This window comes from Mustelus asterias, chromosome 8 (assembly GCF_964213995.1).
Source record: "Mustelus asterias chromosome 8, sMusAst1.hap1.1, whole genome shotgun sequence".
In the NCBI taxonomy this organism is placed as follows: domain Eukaryota; kingdom Metazoa; phylum Chordata; class Chondrichthyes; order Carcharhiniformes; family Triakidae; genus Mustelus; species Mustelus asterias.
Genome location: NC_135808.1, coordinates 73,780,486 through 73,805,845, shown reverse-complemented (window position 1 = coordinate 73,805,845; position 25,360 = coordinate 73,780,486). Strand labels below are relative to the sequence as shown.

The 25,360-nt window shown below is 41.9% G+C and overlaps 1 protein-coding gene across 2 annotated transcripts in view; it reads left to right on the top strand.

Annotated features, from left to right (window-relative positions):
* Positions 1–25,360, top strand: part of kif14 (kinesin family member 14) — a 98,669-nt gene that overhangs the window by 11,610 nt on the left and 61,699 nt on the right. For both annotated transcript variants that reach the window (XM_078218184.1, XM_078218185.1), the window contains exons 3-14: positions 1,781–2,035; positions 4,090–4,174; positions 4,942–5,040; positions 5,949–6,001; positions 12,501–12,531; positions 12,681–12,788; positions 13,142–13,258; positions 14,771–14,889; positions 15,207–15,379; positions 18,078–18,225; positions 20,863–20,926; positions 23,289–23,473. In XM_078218184.1, the coding sequence (XP_078074310.1) occupies positions 1,781–2,035; positions 4,090–4,174; positions 4,942–5,040; positions 5,949–6,001; positions 12,501–12,531; positions 12,681–12,788; positions 13,142–13,258; positions 14,771–14,889; positions 15,207–15,379; positions 18,078–18,225; positions 20,863–20,926; positions 23,289–23,473 (1,437 nt within the window). The remainder of the gene's footprint in view (positions 1–1,780; positions 2,036–4,089; positions 4,175–4,941; positions 5,041–5,948; positions 6,002–12,500; positions 12,532–12,680; positions 12,789–13,141; positions 13,259–14,770; positions 14,890–15,206; positions 15,380–18,077; positions 18,226–20,862; positions 20,927–23,288; positions 23,474–25,360) is intronic.

The window sequence follows — 25,360 nt, the reverse complement described above, 5'->3', positions numbered from 1 at the left end:
AGAAATGACATATGGAGGATTGAATTAATTCTCATGCAATGCTCAGGATAGCAAAAAGCAATTTTTCAAATGCTGATGCTAAAAATTAAAATATGCAGTCTTGTGCTGAAATAAATCATTAGAAATCAAGGATATGCAGTAAAGCTGCAGGGTTCAGTGATCAAGTCATTTGAACAGAGTATTTTTTGTTGAATAATGCAAAGTAGATTATGCTACTGTTCTCTAATAAATTCTTGCATTATCACAAGGGGCAATCTAGTTTGCTGTCTGTAGAATCTTGTCCTGTCCATGTCATGTTGACTATGAAAGTAGTAATTGGTTATAAAGCATTTTGTGAAGCCCTGAGAATATGCTGCTATATAAATGAAAGTTTTTTCTAAAATACATTTTAATATAATTTTGTCATGTATGACTAACTTGCTGATTGAATTGATTTAATCTAAACTGTTTTCTTGGTTGCGAAATCACTTAGACTTCAAGGGTGCTCAGATTAGCAAGAAAGAGTAGGCCATGCAGCTATGCAATCATTGAGTAGGTTGCAGTGGAACTCAAAGCTGTTTGAGTTGATGTTTATTGTAGAATAAATGTGTGTACATTGCATACCTATATTTTCTGCGTGAGTCACTGAATAGTCATGAGGAATTGAGATCCTGACATTATGCTCTCTTTCCCCTTCTGTCTTCTCAGTGCTGAAGTGAATTATAGTGACTGCTTCGACTACAATTAAAATCTGCTAACTTAGTGGACAGGGAATTAAGTCTAGGACCTTGTTGTCCAAATGGCTCAATGCCATATTGAACAGTACCTTCTTTCTACTGCATAATTTGATAGGAATTCTCAATTTCATCCTGACATCAACATCCCAATTTTTATGCTGCTTCAATGCATCTTATCCAATGATTGTCTCGAAGATTTCATGGGAATTGTAATGTAACCTTTTTTTAGAAAAAGAAGTAATTTCTGGTAAGGAATCAAATTGTGTTTTGCATATTTTTGCGAACTCCAAATTGTATCTTTAATTTGCACAGATGACCCCTTTAATTTTATTTCTTATTTACTGCACCATATACCTTCTTTGCTTGAGAAGATGGGGAAACCGCTTTTTACACTATTCTACATTGATTCTTGGAGGTATATGAAGGCAAATGAAGTCATGCTCCATCTCACTTTCCTTTCATCACTCATGGTTTGATGTGATTGAGATTGAAAGCAGTATGATGGACTGCTAGAGCAATCCTGTGCATCACCATTCTGTGCCCCTATGATTGATTCTCAGTAAACTGTACATTGCGACAACCTGTTCATTCCTTCAATTATAAAATGTTAGTTCTCTTTATTGTTTTTAATTATTTACCCAGGTAATGGCAGTAGTAGGAATGGTGAACATGTGTACAGGATACAAGAAGACCATCTGGTCCTTCAGTCCTCCACTGTCTGGATATGTTGCATCATTGAACCCCATAAACCCCTGGCCATAGACATGCAATTTCCTAAAAGATGGATAGAATGTTTTAGCAATCAAAATGGGCACAGTGGTACAGGTGGCTCAGGCAGCAAAATGAGATGTGGATAACAAACATTATGCTAAAACAATTTCTCAGCAAGTGCAGCATGGTCTAAGTTATGATTATAGAAGGAGATTGCAATGTTAATACCCTGAACAGTACCACACCAATATTGAAAGGCGGTATTGATTTTTTTGCTCTTAACATTATTTATTGTTACCATGATAGTGTTATTTATATTTGTGTTTAACATGTTTCTCTTATTTTTTATTCAGGGAGAAAATAGAAAATTCACAGCAAGTAGTTTTCATGAAAGGACAGAATACGATTGTGCAACATCCAGAAACCAGTCACACTTACTCCTTTGTTTACGATTTTTCCTTTTGGTCATTTGATGAGTTAAACCCTGAATTTTCAAACCAGGAAACTGTATATAAGAAAATAGGATTTCCTCTGCTAGAAAAAGCCTTTGAGGGATACAACACGTGTCTGTTTGCTTATGGCCAGACTGGCTCTGGAAAGTCATATACGTAAGTTTGGGTAGAAATTTATAATAGCTGGTTGTTTTAAGAATGCATCATAGAATATCTACGTTGTGTATCTGAGTATCATTCTGCTCTGAAGTTTTACTAACCTTGCCCCTAGTAAGATCAATATTATGCTTTAGTGAAAGGAGCGTTCCAACATTTCAACTGAAAATGATTTGATTAGGGAATCCAATTGTGTTCCATAGACCATTCCAGATTCAAGTGCGGTTATAAATTTATCCTTTGCTGTAGCTGTGATAATTGTTAACAATATCAAATTTTACTTTCACAAAGGCTTTCTTTTGTTTGTTCATGGAATGTGGGCATTTATTGCCAATCTCAAATTGTTCAGGAAAAGGTGGTGGTGGGCTACCTTCTTGAACCGCTACAGTCCATATAGTATAGGCACACCCATGGTGCTGTTAAATAGGGATTTTGACCCACCGACAGTGAAGGCATGGTAATATATTTCCAAGTCAGGATGGTGAGTGACTTGGAGGAGAATTTCCAGGTGGGTGGTGTTCCCATGTGTCTCCTGCCCTTTCCATTCCAGAAGGTAGAAGTAGTGGGTTTGGAAGGTGCTGTCTAAAGAACCTTGGGGAGTTGCCGCAGTGCATCCCGTAGATGGCACATAGTGCCACTGTGTGTCGGTGGTGGAAGGAGTGAATGTTTATGGATGGGGTGCCAATCGAGTGGGCTACTTCGCCCTGGAAGGTATCAAGCAGTTTGTGTTGTTGGAGCTGCACTCATCCAGACAAGTGGAGAGTATTACATAATCTTCCTGAAGTGCCTTGCAGATTTGGGGAGTCAGGCGGTGAGTTACCTGCCATAGGATTCCTCGCCTCTGACCTGCTTTTGTAGCCATAGTATTTATGTGGCTAGTCCAGTTCAATTTCTGGTTAATGATAGCACCCAGGGTGTTGATGGTTGGAGACTCTCCAATGGTAATATCAAAGAGTGATGGTTAGATTTTCTCTCATTGGAGAAGGTCATTGCTTGATGCTTGTGTAGCATGAATGTTACCGGTCACTGGTCAGCCCAAGCCTGGATATTGTCTAGATCTGCATTTGGACGTAGACTGCTTCAGTATCTGAGGAGTTGCAAATGGTGCTGAATATTACGCAATCACCAACAAACATCCCCACTTTTGACCTTATGCTGGAAGGAAGATCGTTGTCGAAGCAGCTCAAGAAGTTGGGCCAAGGAAACAACCCAGAGGAGCTCCTGTAGTGATGTCCTGGAATTGAGATGATTGACCTCTGACAACTACCAACCACCTTCCTTTGTGCTAGGTATGGCTCTAACCAGGGAAGAATTTCCCCGATTCCCATTGACTCCAGTTTTGCTAGGACTCCTTGATGCTACACACGTTATTGCTGCCTTGATGTCAAGGGCTATCACTGTAACCTCACCTCTGGAATTCTGTTCTTTTGTCCATGTTTGAACCGAGGCTGTAATAAGATCAGGTGCAGAGTGACCCCAGGTGGAACCCAATCTGAGTGACGGAGCAGGTCAAGACTAAGCAAGTGCCACTTGATAGCGCTGTTGATGACCCATTCCATCACTTTACATGTACCTCTCTCTACAGCCTACTTTAAAGTTACTTTATTCAGATTGGTTATTTAATAATTAGAAACTGTGAGCACTATATTGTCACATTGCTATTATTTACATGGCTTGAAGTGAATTATTCAATAACTTGCATTTTAGTGCAAATAAATCTCATCAGATTATTAGGAGTAATGGCGATGTGATGGTTTCTCCAGAGCTGTCTGCACCCCAATGAGTAAAAGGGCTCGTGAGTACCTTGTTTTGTGCAACATGCAAAAACTGAAGTAAAAATCAATTGATGCTATTGAGCTAAAGCTAGTAATTTTAATCCAAAGCTGAACTGATTTCAAATTTCACCTGAAATTGTTCAATGAGAAGTACAGCATATTCCCATTTGGAATATTTTCTCCCCATTTGACTTGTGTAACTCTCTACTAAATGGCTATTAATATATTTGATGTAATTTAGGTCAGGATGCTTAAATGTATATTTTTGTTATTTTAAAGGATGATGGGCTTCAGTGATGAGGGGATCATCCCAAGATTCTGTGAACAGTTGTTCGCCAAAGTAGCAAAGCCTGAAATGCAACAGGTAGTATTTTTAAGGACAAATGTTATACTTAGTCATGATCTAGTCTCATTGAATTTGAAATTTTTTTTTGGTTTGTTGTATGGATTTGTAGAACAACTTTCTTTTATTTTAACATCTGCCTGGAGCTGAGATTAAATGCTCAATTTTGACCCAAAGCAAGAATTGGCTAGGTGGGAGCCAAGGAAACAATGAGACCCCAATGATTTAAACTCTTGAGCCTTGACTACATGTCGCAGATCAGTTTCAGTCTTAAACCTCTGGGAAATCGCAGAAGAATGATGGGAGAGAAGGTTGCTGGCTGAATGGTTTCTGGTCCTTGAGTAAGTCAGGATGGGATTTTGAAGCAAAACTTGTGGAGGGAGTGGGGAAAGTCTAAACATTGCGTCTTGGCCCTGGCTTCTCTTGCTGTTGGTGAGAGTCACAATTGTTTTGTCTGCTCAGGCCATGTATTAAGAGAACCCGTCCTGCACATTTAAAGAATTCTGCAAGTTTCAGCTGAGTACCATTGTCACCCTGCTCAGAAAATAAAGTTAAAATTGCAGACTAAAATAAAATTCTCCTTTCAGAGAGTGAAGTTAAAATTTTAAAGACAGAAATATTCTGATCAGTTTTTCAGCTACTTAGTTCACCAGACAAGGTTGATCATGGATGATATATTTTGTAGTACAATAATGTTTTAAATAAATTTGGGCTTGATGTAAAAAACAATTCAATGACGAAGAGAATCCTATGTTGATAAACGATTTATTTCTTTTGATTTTTCAAAGGTTACTTACCATATTGAAATGAGCTATTTCGAAGTCTACAATGAGAGAATCCATGATTTGTTGGCTGGTGGAAATGGAAAGACGCAAGTAAAGCAGTCTGTAAGTCTGAAGGAAATTATTCGCATAACCAAAAAGTTTATTTTGTGTTTGTTAATTTAATTTCTTTCAACAGTTGTTAAATTCAATCAATATGAAGCACCGAGATGGGAATGCGAACATTAATACAAAACCTCACACCATAATTTGCATTATTCCTTGATGGTTCAGGCTTCTGCTGGTGCAAACCTTGATCCTTTACCAAGGAGGATGTGAGAGATTTATCTGCTGATTCACCTTTTCCTTTTCTTTCTGCTCCTGATCTTTCACTTGGAAGGAATGTTTGGTGCCCTTGATGGTGGGAAGGGAGCAGGTAAAAAGACAGGTGTTACAGCTCCTGCACTTGTATGTTTTGGGATATGCCTAATCTTAATTTGTTAACCCGGGCATGCTGTGTGTTGAAATCTTATTGTATATGATTACTGGAGTCCTTGTTTTTCTAATGTGGGATAGCAAATTAGATTTTTGTGTTGCAAATTTTGTGACAGCCCTTTTCTTGATGTCTACTCCTAAACTGTAAACAAAGATGGAAAGTTGCTGCAGCCTTCAATCTGTGAGCCAATATGAAATATTTCTGATCTTAAAGTTTTCCCTCCATGTCAACCTGTGGAAACAAAAGCTGGTTGTCAGGCAGACTTCAACACCTGCTTGAGACTAGATAGGTCAATGCAGATCAAGCATAAGATTGGGATCCACCTGGCTTGTGTGTCTTTGTTGCACCAAGCAATGTCTGCTGAACCACTGGAAGAGTCCCCCCATATTAAAGTGTCAAACTTAGAATCTAATGACTTTTCTGTCCAAATTTTAATCAGTCTAGCTGATATTATGGTGATTTTGTGTCACGTGTTTGTAGATTCTGTTGTAATATTTATTCTCACGTTTAATTAAGCACTGTATTCTATTACTTACAGCTCCGAGTAAGAGAACATCCTGTCTTTGGTCCCTATGTGGCTGATCTCTCTTTGTAAGTTATGATCAATGAGTTTATACTAGGGTAATGTAATTGCCATCCTGCAGAATATTTTTAATGTAAAAGTGACATTTATGCAAGGATTGTTTTAGTCATTTTTTTTAACTTCCGAGATAGATATGAATTTCTGTCACCCTTCAGCATGGAGTGAAAAATCATCTGAAAATATTCTTTTTTCAGAATTTTGTTGCATGTACTAACATCTTGCCAGCTGCCTTTCTCCTCACCCTCTCCATTCTAGATATTTAAATTGTTTTGGCTTTTCTGTTGTACGTTGTGCTTTTAGCTGTTTCTTTAATTACGAGCATGTTGCTATTTGTAAAGTTAATGGTTTTTTAAAAAATTATTTCATGGGATGTGGGTGTTGCTGGCTAGGTAAGCATTTATTGCCCATCTCTATTTGCGTTTGAGAAGGTCGTGATAAGCTGCCTTCTTGAACTACTGCAGTCCATGTGGTGTTGGTACCTGTTGGGGAGGAAATTTCAGGATTCTGACCCAATGACTGAAGGAATAGTGTTAGTTCCAAGTCAGGATGGTCTGTGACTTGGAGGGGAACTTGGTGATGTTCACATGCATTCACTGCCTTTGTCCTTCTTGGTGATCGAGGTTATGGGTATGGAATGAGCTGTTGAAAGAGCCTTGTTGCAGTGTATCTTTGATGCACGTCAATCGAGCACAAGACACAAGGCTTCGGTAACTGAAGGCTTTTATTGCCTAACAATGGAACTATTAGAACATAAGTACACCACTCCAGACTGACGAGGTCCCGCCCGAGCAGGGGGTCTTATCCCTCTCCCAGGAGGCGGGGCCCGACTGGGATGTACCACAACAGCAACAACCACAGGTGTATTAATCCCACAGTGTAAACACCCTAGCCCAACAACAACATTAGAACAATCCCACAGTGTGAACACCCTAGCCCAACAACAACATTAGAACAACCCCACAGTGGGAACCAACGATGGTTCACCACATTCACCCCTCCTTTGAGAACAAAGGCCGGCGGGGTGCGAAAACAGACTATATAAAAAAAAGTCAACAATCTACAAGTCCAGACGGTTTGGAGGACCGCACCGTCGTTGTGACCTCCTCAATACCGGCGGTGACACCGGAGCAGGTGCTTGCGGTGGCGTCCTCTCCAAAACAGCGTCCGGCTGTCCTCTCGCGGACTCACGGGCCGGTTGACCCTGATGAAGCGGTAGTGCAGGGGATCCCGGTACATTCTGCGATGGCGCCGATCTCCGAGTCTCAGGCAAGCTGTACAGTGGAGTATAACTGTTATGCACTGGTCCCGGTGCTGACCGCGCCACGTCCGGGGGAGAAATAAGAGATAGGGGATTCGTGACTGGGGGTATGGGAGTGACAGGAGTTGCTACGTCCCCTGCGGGCGCCAGGTCTCGGATCGAGACTGTGTCCTCTCGCCCGTCAGGATATGCCACATAGGCACACTGAGGGTTGGCGTGGAGGAGGTGGACCGGTTCAACCAAGGGGTCGGACTTGCGGGCCCTTACATGTCGCCGCAGAAGGACGGGTCCTGGGTACGTCAACCAGGCTGGTAAAGATATCCCCGAGGACGACTTCCGAGGGAATGAGAACATCCTCTCGTGGGGAGTAGCATTGGTTGCCGTACACAGGAGGGAGCGAAGGGAGTGAAGCGCATTTGGGAGGACCTCCTGCCAATGGGAGACTGGAAGGCCTTTGGACTTCAGCGCCAATAGGACAGCCTTCCAGACTGTAGCATTCTCTCTTTCCACCTGTCCATTGCCCCTAGGGTTGTAACTCGTGGTCCTACTAGAGGCAATCCCGTATGAGAGCAGGAATTGCCTCAAGTCATTACTCATGAACGACGAGCCCCTGTCGCTATGTATATAGCTGGGGTACCCGAACAGGGTAAAAAGATCACGGAATGCCTTGATCACCGTGGCAGTCGACGTGTCCGCACAGGGGACAACAAACGGGAACCGGGAGTACTCGTCTATGATGTTAAGAAAGTACACGTTCCGATCTGTTGAGGGAAGGGGGCCCTTAAAATCCACACTCAGCCTCTCGAAGGGGCGAGTGGCCTTGACCAAATGTGCCCGGTCAGGTCGGTAAAAGTGCGGTTTGCATTCCGCGCAAATCCGACAGCTCCTTGTCACTGACCTGACGTCCTCCACCGAGTAAGGCAGGTTGCGGGCTTTGATGAAGTGGTAGAGCCGAGTGACCCCAGGATGGCACAGGTCATTATGGAGGGCGTTCAAGCGGTCCTCCTGCATAGTAGCGCATGTTCCGCGCGAGAGGGCATCCGAGGGCTCATTGAGTTTCCCTGGACGATACATGATATCGTAATTATAGGTGGAGAGCTCAATTCTCCACCGCAAGATCTTGTCGTTCTTGATCTTGCCCCTCTGCGTGTTATTGAACATAAACGCCACGGACCGCTGGTCCGTGATCAGGGTGAACCGCTTCCCCGCCAGGTAATGGCGCCAGTGTCTGACGGCCTCCACAATGGCCTGGGCCTCCTTTTCCACCGCTGAATGTCGAATTTCGGGACCTTGGAGGGTGCGGGAAAAAAACGCGACGGGCCTGCCTGCCTGGTTTAGTGTGGCGGCCAGGGCGAAATCAGATGCATCACTTTCCACCTGAAAAGGGATGGATTCGTCCACCGCGTGCATCGTGGCTTTCGCAATGTCGTGTTTCAATGCCTTGAAGGCCAATTGGGCCTCTGGCGTGAGTGGAAAAGTCGTGGACTTAATAAGCGGACGGGCTTTGTCCGCGTAGTTGGGGACCCACTGCGCATAATAGGAGAAGAAGCCGAGGCATCTCCTCAGTGCTTTTGCGCTAGTGGGCAAAGGAAGTTCAGCAAGGGGGCGCATACGGTCGGGATCAGGGCCAATGACCCCGTTTTCCACTATGTATCCCAGGATGGCTAACCGGCGCGTACGGAATACACACTTCTCCCTGTTGTAGGTCAGATTCAGGCGAGATGCAGTGCGCAAAAAGTTCTGGAGATTTGTGTCATGGTCCTGCTGATCACGGCCGCAGATGGTGACATTATCCAGGTACGGGAAGGTAGCCCGCAGCCCGTTCTGGTCCACCATTCGGTCCATAGCACGCTGGAAGACCGAGACCCCATTGGTGACACCAAATGGAACCCTAAGAAACTGATACAGACGACCATCCGCCTCAAAAGCCGTGTAATGTCGGTCCTCTGGGCGGATGGGGAGTTGGTGGTAGGCGGACTTAAGGTCTATGGTGGAGAACACCCGGTACTGCGCAATCTGATTGACCATATCAGATATGCGCGGGAGAGGATACGCATCCAGCTGCGTATATCGATTAATGGTCTGACTGTAATCGATGACCATCCGGGGTTTGTTCCCGCTCTTAACCACCACGACCTGTGCTCTCCACGGACTAACGCTGGGCTGTATGATCCCTTCTTTGAGGAGCCGCTGAACCTCAGATCTGATGGAAGATCCGATCTTCAGCGCTGTAACGCCTACTTTTAGTAGCGATGGGCTTGCAGCCTGGTACCAGATTCTTAAATAAAGAGGGTGTGGTGATCTTTAATGTGGAAAGATTGCATGCGGGGCGCTTTGGACAATTTGGAGGCTGCAGCTGGTCCCTACTGTCAGCGAAGGGAGTGGCCGACCGTACTGTAGGATCACACTCTTCATGTGGGCCATAAAGTTTAGTCCGAGGAGAATTGGTGCGCAAAGATGCGGCAACACAAGGAGCCTGTATCGCTCGTAAATTGTGCCCTGCACTTTCAGAGTTACCACACAACGTCCTTGGACTGGTACAGATCGGGACCGTGATGCCATAGAAATTGTCTGTTTGGCAGGTAGAACCTGGAGTCCACACCTCTTTACAGTGTCAGGGTGAATAAAGCTCTCAGTGCTCCCGCTGTCAAACAGACAATAAATTGCACGACCATTTACCTTTATGTCCATCATTGAACAGTCAAGCCTGTAGTGCTTAGCCTGGTTCAGGGTGATCGACGCCACCGTTGGCCCTTGGACGTCACTGCAGGCAGCTGAGGTCGATGCTGAGGACCCCTGCTGGTCGCTCCTGGTCGTCGTCGACCAAAATGGCCGCCCCCATGAATCGCACATGGTTGAGGGCGCCAAGTGTAGCGACTCCTGGTGGTCATCCTCCTCCGACTCCGCCGACCACAATGGCGTCGTCCTGGACTCGCACGTGGACGGACCCCGTGGGTACTTCGACGTCGATGGTGATGATCCCCGTTTTGGAGGGTCACAGGCTGCACTGCCGTTCTTGGGCTTCGATCTGCAGACCTTCGCGTAGTGCCCCTTTTTACCGCATTGATTACAGACCACCGCTTTAGCAGGACACTTTTGTCGTGGATGCTTGGCTCCTCCGCAGAAGTAGCACCGCGGGCCGCCTGGGGCTGCCGCCGTCGTCGGGTCTATATGGGAGCACGCCATAATACTGCACTTCGAGCCCGTGGGGCGAGGAGGGATTTGTGACTGCTCCTGCCACGTTGTCTCCACGTGGTCCTCCGGATACAGGACCAAGCTCTTCGAAGCCGCCTCAAGCATTTCAGCCGTCTCCATAGCTTGGGTCAGGTTGAGATTCCCCTTTTCCAGCAGCTTGAGACGGATGTACGAAGACCCTACCCCTGCCACAAACGCATCTCGGGCGAGGTCATACATGTACTGCTCAGCCGACACAGCTTTGCAGTCGCAGCCCCTGGCAAGCTGCAAGAGCTCATTGGCGTAATCCTACATGGTTTCGCCCGACTGCCGACGTCGTGTAGCGAGGAGGTAACGAGCGTGGATCTCGTTGGGAGGTCTCGTGTAGCGCTTTTTTAAAAGCTCGAGGGCCCTCGGGTAAGTGGTGGCCGCACGGATCGCGAGGTAGACAGTGTCGCTTACCCTCGCATGGAGGACCCGGAGTCTGTCGTCATCTGTGATGACCACTGCAGAGGCTGCCAGGTAGTCCTCGAAACACTTCAGCCAGTGGTCGAAGGTGTTAGAGGCGCCGACCGCACGTGGATCCAGCGTCAGACGCTCTGGCTTTAGTATTTGTTCCATACTCTCCTTTCCGTCGAGAGCTTAGTGTTAGGCAATAAAATTGATGCACGTCAATCGAGCACAAGACACAAGGCTTCGGTAACTGAAGGCTTTTATTGCCTAACAATGGAACTATTAGAACATAAGTACACCACTCCAGACTGACGAGGTCCCGCCCGAGCAGGGGGTCTTATACCTCTCCCAGGAGGCGGGGCCCGACTGGGATGTACCACAACAGCAACAACCACAGGTGTATTAATCCCACAGTGTAAACACCCTAGCCCAACAACAACATTAGAACAACCCCACAGTGGGAACCAACGATGGTTCACCACAATCTTATAGATGGTACACTTTGCTGGCGTAGTGCGCTGGTGGTGGAGAGAGTGAAGGTTGCTGCATCAGTCCCACAAAACCTTCTGATATGGAAATTCTTATTGTTATATGGGAAACCAAACCAGGGCTTTAAAATTGTACAAAATTGAGCATTAACCCGTGTGTAAACATGGGCCAGTATATTTATTTGATTTGATTTATTGTTACCTGTGTTCACATACAGTGAAAAGTATTGTTTCTTGCGCGCTATACAAACAAAGCATACTGTTCATAGAGAAGGAAACAAAAGAGTGTGGAATGTAGTGTTACAGTCATAGCTCGGGTGTAGAGAAAGATCAACTTAATGCAAGGTAAGTCCAGTCAAAAGTCTGACAGCAGCAGGGAAGCAGCTGTTCTTGAGTCGGTTGGTATGTGACCTCAGACTTTAGTATCTTTTTCCCAACGGAAGAAGGTGAAAGAGAGAATGTCCAGGGTGCGTGGAGTCCTTAATTATGCTGGCTGCTTTGTCGAGGCAGCGGGAAGTGTAGACAGAGTCAATGGATGGGAGGCTGGTTTGCGTGCTGGATTGGGCTATATTTACGACCTTTTGTAGTTTCTTGCGGTCTTTGGCAGAGCAGGAGCCGTACCAAGCTGTGATAGAACCGGAAAGAATGCTTTCTATGGTGCATCTGTAAAAGTTGGCGAGAGTCGTAGCTGGCATACCAAATTTCCATAGTCTTCTGAAAAGTAGAGGCGTTGGTGGGTTTTCTTAACTATAGTGTCGGCATGTGGGGGCCAGGACAGGTTGTTGATGATCTGGATACATAGAAAATTGAAGCCCTCGACCCTTTCTACTTTGTCCCCGTTGATGTAGACAGGGGCATATTCTCCTCCACGCTTCCTGAACCCGATGACAATCTCCTTCATTTTGTTGACATTGAGGGAGAGATTATTGTTGCCGTACCAGTTCACCAGATTCTCTATCTCATTCCTGTACACTGTCTCGTCATTGTTTGCATATTAATTGTTCCAAACAGTGTTAACTGATGCTAAATTTTAAATCACACTTTCCATTGATGAGAAGAGATTCCAAAACCTGTACTAAATCTCCTGCAGTCCACATGTTGTACTTTCTCAATTATGTACTTTTTATTTTCTAGGAATGTTGTCACCTCTTATGCAGATATACAGGTAAGCGCTGTATCTGTTATTTAAAATGAAAGGAAGTACTACTTTTGTCGTACGTAAAAGGTGTGGCTTTAAATAATTTGGTTTGTTTTATTTTACAATAAACTGTCACTATTGTAGGTATTTTTAAAAATGGGTTATTTCCTCTTTAGGGCTGGCTGGAACTGGGGAACAAGCAAAGGGCTACTGCCGCCACAGGCATGAATGAAAAGAGTTCCAGGTCTCACTCAGTCTTCACACTTGTCATGACACAAACCAAGGTACAATATCACTGTAATGAGCTTCAGTTTATTTTGTATGAATTTTACATTTGTTAGTGGGAATTATATTTCTGTATCACATTGCTGTTTTTTTCAATATTGTAACGATTAGCATTTCTTAACATGGTGGGGGGTGGGGGGAAGGACTCAGTATATAGCTGGTATTCTGGAAATGTCTCAAGTGCAACCTGGGCAGCTCTATTAAAATGTGTAATAAAAGGAGGTAGCAGTTTGATAACTTTTTATGTAACTGCAGCTGACCGGTGAACATAAATAATTCCGCAACTGTTAGTAGTGCAAATGTTTTGCTCAACTTTTTAATGGACGTTTCAATTTTTGTTTTTGACCTGCAGGCAGAATTTGTAGAAGAGGAGGAACATGAACTCTGTGTGACGAGCAAAGTGAATCTAGTGGATCTTGCAGGAAGTGAACGTTGCTTCACAGCTCAGACAAGTGGCGACAGACTAAAGGTATGAACTTTGATATTTAACAGTCGATATCCTTGTCTGAATAATTCCCTAACAGTACTCTAAACAAAACATTTAATTCTGCAATTACTGTTCTTTCTATTAGCAACCCATGTTTTAATAATGTTTATAAACTTTATTTATTTGTGGCCTAGATTTATTTTTAAACAGTTATATAGAAATGACAATATAGATACTGGCCACTCAGCCCAACCATTGTCTAATGGTATTTATCACATGAACAGTAGCTCTAATACTGCTCTGTTCTCTTATCCTTCTATCATTGAACTGGACATGTTCTCTGCATTAGTCATTGACTTGAGTATTTCACATCCTCGCAATCGTCTGTGAGATCCTAAATCCCTCAGTTAAAAAAGTAAAGTTTATTTATTAGTCACAAGTAGGCTTACATTCACACTGCAATGAAGTTACTGTGAAAATCCCCTCGTCGCCACTCTCCTGTTCGGGTACACTGAGGGAGAATTATGCATGGCCAATTCACCTAACCTGCACGTTTTTGGACTATGGGAGGAAACCTGAGCACCCGGAGAAAACCCATGCAGATACAGGGAGAACGTGCAAACTCCACACAGACAGTGACCCAAGCCAGGAATCGAACCTGGGTCCCTGGAGCTGTGAGGCAGCAGTGCTAACCACTCCGCTACCGTGCCTCACTTTTAATCCAATATAAATTTGTTCTTCACAGTGTAATTTTTGGACCACCATGCACAAACATTTTTAACTGAAGATCACAGGACTCATCCATTGCAACACACTGTCTCAATACAACTTCACTACTTCGGTCTGAAATTTGGGGGTATGAAAACATTGAGGCATATTTTGTTTGGTTCCTGTCAGTTCTGCACATTTGCTGGTGTCTTTTCTATCTGGATTACTTTTAATTTGTTTCCCAAAACTGTACTTCATTCCCCCAACCAAGAATCACCTCCAGGTCATATCCCAGTCTGGTTTGAACAAATATTATTGAAATCCTAACACTCCAAAAAGCATTGTAAAAGCACTTTCACCACATGTACAACGCCATCAGCTTTTCAAGGGCAGTTAGGGAGGGGTAACAAGTGTCAGATTTGTCAGTATATTGATGACCTGTGACTGAAAAGATAGGCCCCTTTTTATCCAGGCTTTTTTTCTAGCAGAATAAGCTTTTAGTTCTGAAGAAAAACAAGATGTCATCTAATCTAATGGGGTTCTGAAGGTTCCTAAACCACCAGGTTTTTCCTACCATGGTAGTTCTTGCCATCATCTGAACCCTTAGGTTCCAGTACAATCACATACTGACTTCAGGAATGATTATTTCCTATTAATTTTTACAACACCAGATTTGATCCATTTATTGCAACAATTTTAAAAAAAAGCTTATTCCTCCCAAATCGTCTCTAGTCTAGTTTGAATGTTCTGAAGGAAGTGCGGTTTGACAGTATTTTATGCATGACTCCTGTATAACTGACCTGCTACCCTTTAACTATAAAACACCCATAATTTTCTTTCTTACAGGAGGGTATAAGCATAAATAAATCTCTCTTCACCTTGGGAAAGGTTATTTCTGCACTTTCAGAATATTTTCAGGCTAAGAAGAAAGTCTTTATCCCTTATAGGGAATCAGTGCTCACATGGTGAGTTATGAATTATTGTACAGTTCTGAAAGTGAATGTTGAACAGACAATTGTAGTTCCATGCCATTTGCCTTTTTTGATCTCGTGATTTTTAAACTCTCAGCAAAGCTGATCTAAGTAAATTGCATGCTATACCTAAAATGGGTAAAATAAAATGTTGGATACTCTAGCAGGATTCATTATTTGAAGATAATACGTTGAAGTTTTTTTTTGCATGATTAATGTATGCTTGTATTTTGGACATGAATGTTATTCCCTACTGAATGACATTTCACAATACTGATTATTTTCTTTTGGTCATTTGAAATATGCCATAGGTTATTGAAAGACAGTCTTGGTGGCAATTCAAAAACAGCTATGATAGCTACCATCAGCCCATCTGCTTCTAATGTGGAGGAGACTCTTAGTACACTTAGATATGCCAAACAGGCTCGCCAGATTATCAACATTGCGAAAGTGAATGAAGACTCAAGTGCAAAATTGATAAGAGGTTGTTTGACATTTTCCACACAAGTTAACTTGCATGTGTTTTGTTTTGATATGAATTAATGTTTTAATTTTGAAATGGAAATTCAAACTATATAAAAATGCAACATGGCCTCAAGGTTTGGTTATTTTCTAGAAAAAAGTTGAACTGGAGTAATTTTAGGCCTTTTCCCTATATTTTGAAAGGAGGTGGGGAAGCATAATGAATACTGCATAACTCCATTTAAAAAAAAAGGATGATTTTTGTTAATTTAAAATTATATTGGTCACTAGAAGACAACAATATCATGATGTAAGTAAATCCTCTCCTCAGTGACATATTTTGGCATTAAACCATTTATACTATTTTGTAATTTAAATATGTTTGTAACAATGAAGTATCTGTATGTTGGAACCTTCTATGAAACAAATAGCCACAAAAAATGCATGAAACCACTTCCTTTCCAATCACAGAACAGTACAAGTGAAATCATAGAAAATAGCACAAAGGTTGTTTGGGTCAGTGTTTGTGGTGACGCCCATCGGTGAATTCTTGCCGAGGCGATTGGCATTAATTCTTCCAGTCGTCATCTTTTATGTGGGATTTATTAAAGTGATGTTCATTGGAATTGAATCAAAATACATATCTGAAAATTAAGCTGAATTGGGAAAAGAAAGCAGGGATTTATCCAGTAAAATGTGATCAATTGTTCATGTTCTGATTGTGATAACAGTATTTTACTTTGCAACAACTGAAATTAATTTTGAACCTGAAAAATATTTGACATTAAGTAGATTTTCCCCTGTAATGAAGGCTTAGAGTTTGGTGAGGCCTTTTATTTATTACTACAGAAACTATCCAACTCTTCAATCCTCCAGCAAGTGGTGCTGTTCTTCTGTTGTCTTTGGCTTTCGCCGAACAAATATAGAAAATTAAATTCACTATTTGGTTGCATGTATTTTTATGTTAAACTATTGTTCACTGATGAATCATAGAATCCCTGGAGTGCCGAAAGAGACCATTCGGCCCATCGAGTATGCACTGACTCTCTGAAAGAAAATCCTATCCAGCCACCCCCCGGCAACCCTGTAACCCTGTGCATTTAACACGGCCAATCCACCTCACCTATATATCTTTGGACTGAGAGGAAACTGGAGGACCCGGAGGAAACTCTCTCAGGCACTGAGAGAATGTGCAAACTCCACACAGACAGTCACCAACATTAGAATTGAACCTGGGTCCCTAGTGCTGTGAGGCAGCAATGCTAACCACTGTGCTACCCTCACCCCCCCCATGTTTTCCTACCTGAACAGTGAAACATTTGATTTATAGAGTCATAGAGGTTTACAGCATGGAAACAGACCCTTCGGCCCAACTTTTCCATGCCGCCCAGTTTTTACCACTAAGCCAGTCCCAATTGCCAGCATTTGGCCCATATCCCTTTATACCCACCTTACCCATATAACTATCTAAATGCTTTTTAAATGACAAACTTGTACCCACCTCTACTACTGCCTCTGGTAGCTCGTTCCAGACATCACCCTCTGAGTGAAAAAATTGCCCCTTTGGACTCTTTTGTATCTATTCCCTCTCACCTTAAACCTATGCCCTCAGCATTAGACTCCCCTACCTTTGGGAAAAGATGTTGACTATCTACTTTATCTATGCCCCTCATTATTTTGTAGACCTCTATAAGATTACCCCCTAAGCCTCCTATGATCCAGGGAAAAAAGTCCCAGTCTCTCCAGCCCCTCCTTATAACTCAAACCATCACGTCCCAGTAGCATCCTAGTAAATCATTTCTGCACTCTTTTTCTAGTTTAATATCCTTTCTATAATAGGGTGACCGGAACTGTGGACATTATTCCAAGTGTGGCCTAACCAACGTCATGTACAACTTCAACAAGATGTCCCAACTCCTGTATTCAATGTTCTGACCAATGAAACCAAGGATGCCGAATGCCTTTTTCACCACCCTGTCCACCTGTGATTCCACTTTCAAGGAGCTATGAACCTGTACTCCTAGATCTTTGTTCTACAACTCTCCCCAATGCTCTACCATTAACTGAGTCAGTCCTGCCTCGATTCGATCTACCAAAATGCATCACCTCTCATTTATCTAAATTAAACTCCATCTACCATTCATCGGCCTACTGGCCCAATTGATCAAGATCCTGTTGCAATCCTAGATAATCTTCTTCACTGTGCACTGTGCCACCAATCTTGGTGTAATCTTCAAACTTACTGACCATGCCTCCTAAATTCTCATCCAAATCATTAATATAAATAACAGTGGAACCAGCATCGATCCCTGAGGCACACCGCTGGTCACAGGCCTCCAATTTGTACAACCACCCTCTGTCTTCTGTCTTTAAGCCAATTTTGTATCCAATTGGCTACCTCACCCTGGATCCCGTGAGATTTAACCTTATGCAGCAACCAACCATGCCTTGTCAAAGGCCTTGCTAAAGTCCATGTAGACAGCATCGACTGCATTGTCCTCATCTACCTTCTTGGTTATAGCCCTTTGAAAAAGTCAATCAAATTGGTGAGATATGATTTTCCAGCCACAAAGCCATGCTAACTATCCCTAATCAGTCCTTGCCCCTCTCAATGCCTGTAGATCCTGTCTCTCAGAATGCCTTCATTGTATGTTTGTAGTAACTTGGGAGAGTTTTGATAGAAGTAACTCTAATTTTTTTTGGAATCCTTGCTGAATCAGATCTGAAATTAGAAATTGAAAAGTTGAAAGCTGCTCAGATGAGTAGCCAAGGAATTCAGTCCGAGCGGTATAAAGCATCGCAAAAGGAAATAAATGCTCTGAAATTGAAGCTCAATCAGCAGGAGAGGGAAATCGCAGAGTCACAGAGGTAAGATGGTGGATTTGACGTAGGCCTGCGTTGGAATATTAAGTCTGGAAGGATGAAATGGAATTTGGCTCATTAAGCTCACTTAGTTAAAAGAACATTTCTAATTGATTGCATTTGGCCTGTGTGTGCAAGCATATGAAATGAAAGATTATTGGAAATCGCTTCACCTATTCCTTAATCTTTACCTCTTCAATCTCCTGGAATTACATATCTAACACCATGTGGGAGTACCATCAATCACTCCAACTGCTCAGTGAAAAGGCCAATTGAAATTGCCACAGCAAAATTAGAGATGGGCAATAAACATGTCAATTCCAGCATCACTTACATCCTGGGAACGAATTGAATAAAAGCAAGTAATTTCTGAGACTCAAAACTAATGAAGAATTATCCATTTGGCTGTACTATCTGTATTACATGTGCAGATCTTCTAAAATGTTTGAGTATTGTGCTATTTTCCACTTTACCTTTACAATAGCCTCCCCCATTTAAGCCCTGATGACTTTCGTATAAGATTCACTACATCGTATGGTTGTGGAACATACGATGTAGTGAATCTTATACGAAAGTCATCAGGGCTTAAATGGGGGAGGCTATTGTCTGTCCCACTGTACAACTTAACATCAACCCCACTTTTCACTTGAAATGAGGTTGGCGAGTTTCAAACCATATTTCACTGTTCAAGTACCTTGCATGAAAAAAAATCTTATGGCTCACAACACTTCATCACAACATTTCATCATTTTAATTGAAAGATTGATATGTGAACTATGTAAAGTTGAGCAGTTGTAAGATCCATAGCTGCTTTTCAGGTTATTAAAGTAGTGATTATGAAGGGGCGATTACTGCATAATTCACTTAACCAGAATAATTTGGTTCTAAATGCCATATTCTAAACTAATACATCAAAATGGTTACGTTATTTATATGAAGTTATTTAGGCCAAAATATTGAGTAAATTAAATGCAGATCTGGTTTCTTTTGCAATGCAGTAATTCACACTTGAACCTCTTATTTAAATAGATGTGGTTGCATTGATTATTTTGCTTTTGTAATCTTTTAATACCTTCAGATTATGTATAGGTGATATAGCAGCAACCCAAATTAAATGCAAAATAGATTTTGGTAGTCCTGCTATTTGTGCCAGAAAAATGTTTCCATTGAAGAATCAAACATTTTGTATTTACTAATAATGGAAATTTGGAATATTCCAGTGTATTTCAGAATATTTCAATGTTCCTACTGTCTTTAGTCCCCAGAGGGTAACTGGTCCAGCTTTTTTTCCTTTCTTTAATATCCAGTGTTACAAATGAGAGAGGAGAGTTAAAATGAAACCCTAATTCCAAAGGTAGTGCACTTGCATAAGTATTATACCAAATAAATAGTTAACAGTTCACGTGTATTTGAGAGCCCCATGAAGAAGGGAGCTTTTACACTCTGTAATTGTATTTCTGGTAAGTTCAGATAGTTGGGATTGGATATTCGGGTTAACTGCAAGGTTCCTTGGAAGAGAAGACTGTTCAGGTCATAGAGCTAGATACTTATAGATGTTGTATCAGGAGGTCTGATTTCTTTACAAGTGAACTCAGTTTCAGAATCAGGCTGGAAGATTTTTATAAGATACTTAAGCCTCCTGGCTCTTGAAAGGCACAAGTTCTTTGCAGCTGTTTTTGTGTTATTCTGCCCCAAGTCTCTGTTGAAAAGTTGGATAAAAGGATTTCTGCATTAGAACCAGTTTCAATTACATTGTCAATGACCATTGATATTCAGTAGAAGTAAATTGTAGTTTTTCACAGTTGTGGATAACGGGTCCCATCAGCTTTTCATTTTTATATTGCAAACCTGGAGAGATAGTCTTGGAGTCCATTGACTTTGTTTTGGGGTAAGCTTCAACAATCACAGATATGAATTCCACAAATAAGTACTGTTTAGGCATGCCCATTCAGCAGGGAGACACTCAGCCGTTATGATTCAATTCAGAATTTTCCGGAAACTTGATAGTCTGTTGTAGTTGTAAAGGTCATCTGACCCTCCAGAACCTTAGAATCCCTACAGTGCAGAGAGAGGCCAGTTGGCTCATCAAGTCCACACCGACTCTCTGAAAGAGCATCCCATCCAGGCCTATCCCCATAACCCTGTACATTTAACATGGCCAATCCACCGAACTTGCACAACTTTGGGGTGGGAGGGAATGGGAGCACCTGAGGAAACCAATGTAGACATGGAGAACATGCAAACGCCACATAGACAGTCACCCAAGGCCAGAACTGAACCTTGGTCCCTGTCGCTTTGTTAGGCAGCAGTGCTAACCTCTGTGGTACCTTGGCAGTCATCTTAACATATCATCAGTATCCCATTTTAAATAAGGGTAGTTCTAGAAATTTACATTAACATAGTTCATGTTTGAAGTTATGAATATACCATTTTATGGGCATGATGCCAAATTGTACGGTAGTATGTCCAATAGTCAAACATAGCTCTGACTCCCCAAAGAGGGCCATTGAGCTATATGTATTGGTTCTAGTGATTTATTGGGTGAAAGTCACAATAATGCTGTCACATTGTTACTAATGTTCTATTATTGGCGTACCAAAGTTCTTTGTTACAAATGAAAGATATTTGTCATGGCATCTTTAGGAGATGGAGAGAAAGATTGGAGCAAGCTGAAAAGAGAAAACTGGAGGAAGCAAGGGAACTACAGGTAATTATTTTTTGTCATTCATTCTTTCACTTCTGTGATCATGGTTTGGGATAACAGCTTCTTAGAGCAAGTAGTCCAGAGAATATATTAACTAAGAAAAGTAGAAAGAATCCCAGCCTCTAGTGATGAGTCTACCCTTGAAGTTGTAATTAGTGTTTCAGACATGTTTGTTACAATATCCTTGAGGAAACTAAAATCTAGTATTGGATCAAGCCCAAGATGGGGTGCAATGCCTTATTTTTTCAGCTTGGATCTTGTTTATCTCTCTTGTGGGGACCATGAATTGGGATTCAATTAGAATTTGAATTTTGTTTTTGGAACAAGCAAGGAATGGATTTGGGTTTGTCCAGTCCACTCGAGTTTAAAAAAAAAACATTCCTTGAGGAAACCGTAAACTAAAGTAACCAAAATTATTGAATGACCCTCGAACAAAGAAATTACAACAAGATTTCACTTTTTGTAATTTTTACTTGTATCAGAACCAATGTAAATTAAACATGAATTAACAGGCAAATGATACTTAAAATTAAAAGGTAAATTTCACTTTAAATCGTCAATACAACAGAGTAATGTGTTGCAACAATGGGCACCCACATGACTCCCTGCCAACATGTGGCATCATGTAGCTACACAATTCCATAATATTCTCCTCTTTATTCATGCAGGGTAGGTTGAGAGTCCTATCCAACAACTTTCATCTCTGGTTTTCACATGTACCAAGGCACGCATCTACAACTCTCTTTCCCTTGGAACATGACAGTTCTGATAGTGTAGCTTTCCAGTGTTTTTTTTTCAAACAGCCAATAACACCCCAGTTCACAGTTTAGTAATTTCTGCGAAAACTCCCAGCCTTTTAGGTTCTCTGAGCTATCTATGTAGCTTTCCAGGTTTTTGACTTATTTAGCCAGCTTGCACAGCGCCTTTAAGAGTTTCTGCCTCCTTATCTGTCAAACAAAAAGAATGACCCCCTTCCTGAGAGAGATCTTCCTGTCTCTTTTCGCTTTCGCTTTCAGAATCACAGAATACTACAGTGCAGAAGAGGCTCTTCGGCCCATTGAGTCTGCACCAGCGCATGAAATGCCCTGCCCACCTAATCCCACTTGCCAGCACTTAACCCATGGCCTTGAATGTTATGGCGTGCCAAGTACTCATCCAGGTACTTTTTAAAAGATGTGAGGCATCCCACCTCTGCCATCCTCCCAAGCAGTGCATTCCAGACTGTAACCACCCTCTGAGTAAAAACATTTTTCCTCAAATCCCCCCTAAATCTCCCACCCCTCACTTTTAACTCATGTCCCCTTGTAACTGACCCTTCAACTAAGGGGAACATCTGCTCCCTATCCACCCTGTCCGTGATCCTCATAATCTTGAACACCTCAATCAGGTCACCCCTCAATCTTCTCTGCTCCAACAAAAACAACCCAAGCTTATCCAACCTCTCTTCATAACTTAAATGTTCCATCCCAGGCAGCATTCTGGTAAATCTCCTCTGCATCCCCTCCAGTGTGTTCACGTCCTTCCTATAATGTGGTGATCAGAACTACACACAGTACTCCAGCTGTGGCCTCACCAAAATTCTATACAACTCCATCATAACCTCTCTGCTTCTGTAATCAAAACCCCGATTGATAAAGGCGAGTGTGCCTTTTTCACCACCCTATTTACCTGCCTTTCCACCTTCAGAGATCTATGGACAAACACACTAAGGTCCCTTTGTTCTTCGGAACTTTGTGGACTGAATCAGTGTACTGGTCACTTTCTGCCTTCAACTCTCCTTTGTTTTGGCCCCACAGCTTCTGTTTGAACTTCCTTTCTGTTGGTACTGCTTCCAGTTCAAGATTCACAAGTCACATGGACTACTATTTCTTATCAACACAAACTACAGTTGACCCCTTTACAATTGATGCAACCTTTTAAAAGCCCTCTTCAAGCATTTTTAAAAGCAATTAGAGATTCCACAGACATTTTAGAGAAATTACAAATTTTCTTTATTGTACTGCTTCCAAGGTCATAACTTGTTGGTCAACTGGCAACAAAATCCTGTGATTCTGAAGATTCATCTGGATTTAGCTCTTGGATTAATGAATCTATCTCAGTTGGCATATCTTAGTTCCATTTTTCCAATATGCTGGAGCCAAATAGATCTATTGTTTAACAAAAATCTTAAATATTTTGGCCAATAATATGTAATGGATTGCTGGCAAGAGTATGAGAGTGTGCCCTAAAAGGAAATTTTTCAAGAAACTATCAAATGTTAATTCATTGACATTTTGCGCAAGTTCAGATTCTTGCATGAAATATAACTGGTATTTGGTAGTGGCAGAAGAACGTTTGACCTAATTCTAGGAATCTCTATCTGCAGAAAGCTGGAATCACTTTCAAAGTGGATAACAGTTTGCCAAATCTAGTAAATCTCAATGAAGATCCTCAGATTTCAGAACTGCTCTTGTACATGATAAAAGAAGGTCAGACAAGAGTGGGAAAACAAAGACCAAACTCGAAGCATGATATCCAGCTATCTGGGGCACTCATTGCTGATGATCACTGGTGAGTTTCAAAGTTTTGTATTTTCTGTGTCGCCATATACGAAAGGGATAATGGTCTTTAGAAACGCAGGAGTTAGCCATTTGGCCCTTTGAGCTTGCTCCGCCATTCATTTTGATCATGGCTGATCATCAAATTCAATATCCTGATCCCCTTTGTCTTTGTTTCTTTAAATCTATTTGTATTCTTAACTTGCTTTATAAGGTATGGGATTGAAAATTTAGTCTAAATTTATAAGTCCTTTATCGCATCTCTGGGGCAACATCTCCGACTACTTGGCCTGAAATGAATTACATTCAACATGTTTTTGTGTAGTTTTGGAATAGAATCAGAGCAGGAGTAGGCCCTTTGGCCCATCAAGTGTTTAGACTCATCAAGAAAATTGCCACCCAGAAGAGTTAGAGATTTGGAACATAGTGTATAATAGTGAAATAATGTTTAAATAATAAGAGGTTAAATGACACAAGCTTTTACTTCACTTCAACTTTAAATGTTCTGTTTTAGTTGTGTTTACACTTTGTACTATAATTAATGAAGATACATGCGAGTAGCTATATCATAGTACAGTTTATTTTGCTGTCTTTGTGACCAAACTGAACTTTGTAAAGCAGGTTTGGTTCATGGAGTTGTTTATGATTTTAGGTGTTGTTATAGTTTAGCAGGAGAAGTTAACTTTGCATGGTTCTATTGGCCTAGATACATTGCCTGGCAAGTCATCTGATGTTTTATTTCAGTTCCTTTTATGATAACTGACTATCTTATCCGCGTTTATCAGGCAGTATTACTAGCAATTTTTGGGGTGACAATTCAACCAACTGTGCCATTATATTCTGCAGTAATCTCTATTTTATCTATTGACACCGTACACCGCTGCACACTTACTTCTGGGCAGTGCTTGTCATTTTCTGTCATGGTTGCTGCTGCCATACTATCATTATTATGGTATTTTTCAATTTTTGATCATTGATTTTACTCTGAGAAATTTATCTTTGGCAGTGGGGAGAGGGGGGCTCGTTGCAAAATGAACATGAATATGCAGATAGGGGAGCATTTAAAATATGTGCTGTTAACCAGTCATTTTACAGTTTAGGAGTCTGGAAATGAGGAGGAAGAAGAATATAGGGAAGTGAAGGAAATGAGGAAGCGAGAGAAATGGGGAAAGCACTGAAGGGAGGAGGGAAAGATGGAGAAATAAGAGATAGACAAGTGGGTAAGGGAAAACAGATCCAAGAGGCTGTGATAGTAGGAGTGTAGATGGCACAAGGGGATTAAGCAAGTGGGGCAAGGGAAGGATGAAATGGAAGAAAATGGAAAATGGAAGAAGATTGATGACCTCCATAGTCTGCCTCTATTTCTCAAAGTATTGATAGACTCCTCTCCTCCTCCTCCATTTCCATCTCCCTTCTGCTCCATACTATCACTTTCATAAATATCTGCTGGCTTGGTCTCCAGAAGCAGTGACTGATCCTAGAAGCAGCAGGCACTTGGACAGAGACACCTACCTTTGGGTTCACCTGGATCTTAATTTCTTTAGTGTTTGCTTTTCTCGGGCATAGAGTCAAATGTTCCCAGGTAAGGATTGCAACCAATTGCTTTGCACTGGGAATCATCGATAAATTATGATTTTAAAAAAATCTCGCACTTTGGATGGTTCTGACTGTTACATTAATAGTTATCCAATAGTTGGACCCACACCGATAGCACCCCCTCGCACAACGGGACTCTTTATCCACCTCCCATGGGACTCTTCACTCTGCCGAAGGCCTGACCTGACACCAACCAAATCCTACCCACTAACCTCATACACTTACCTTGTCAAAGACATTTAAACTCACCTGGTTTATGGCAGCTTGTGCCGTAAAAAAGGGGATATGGCTTACTCATCTTTGA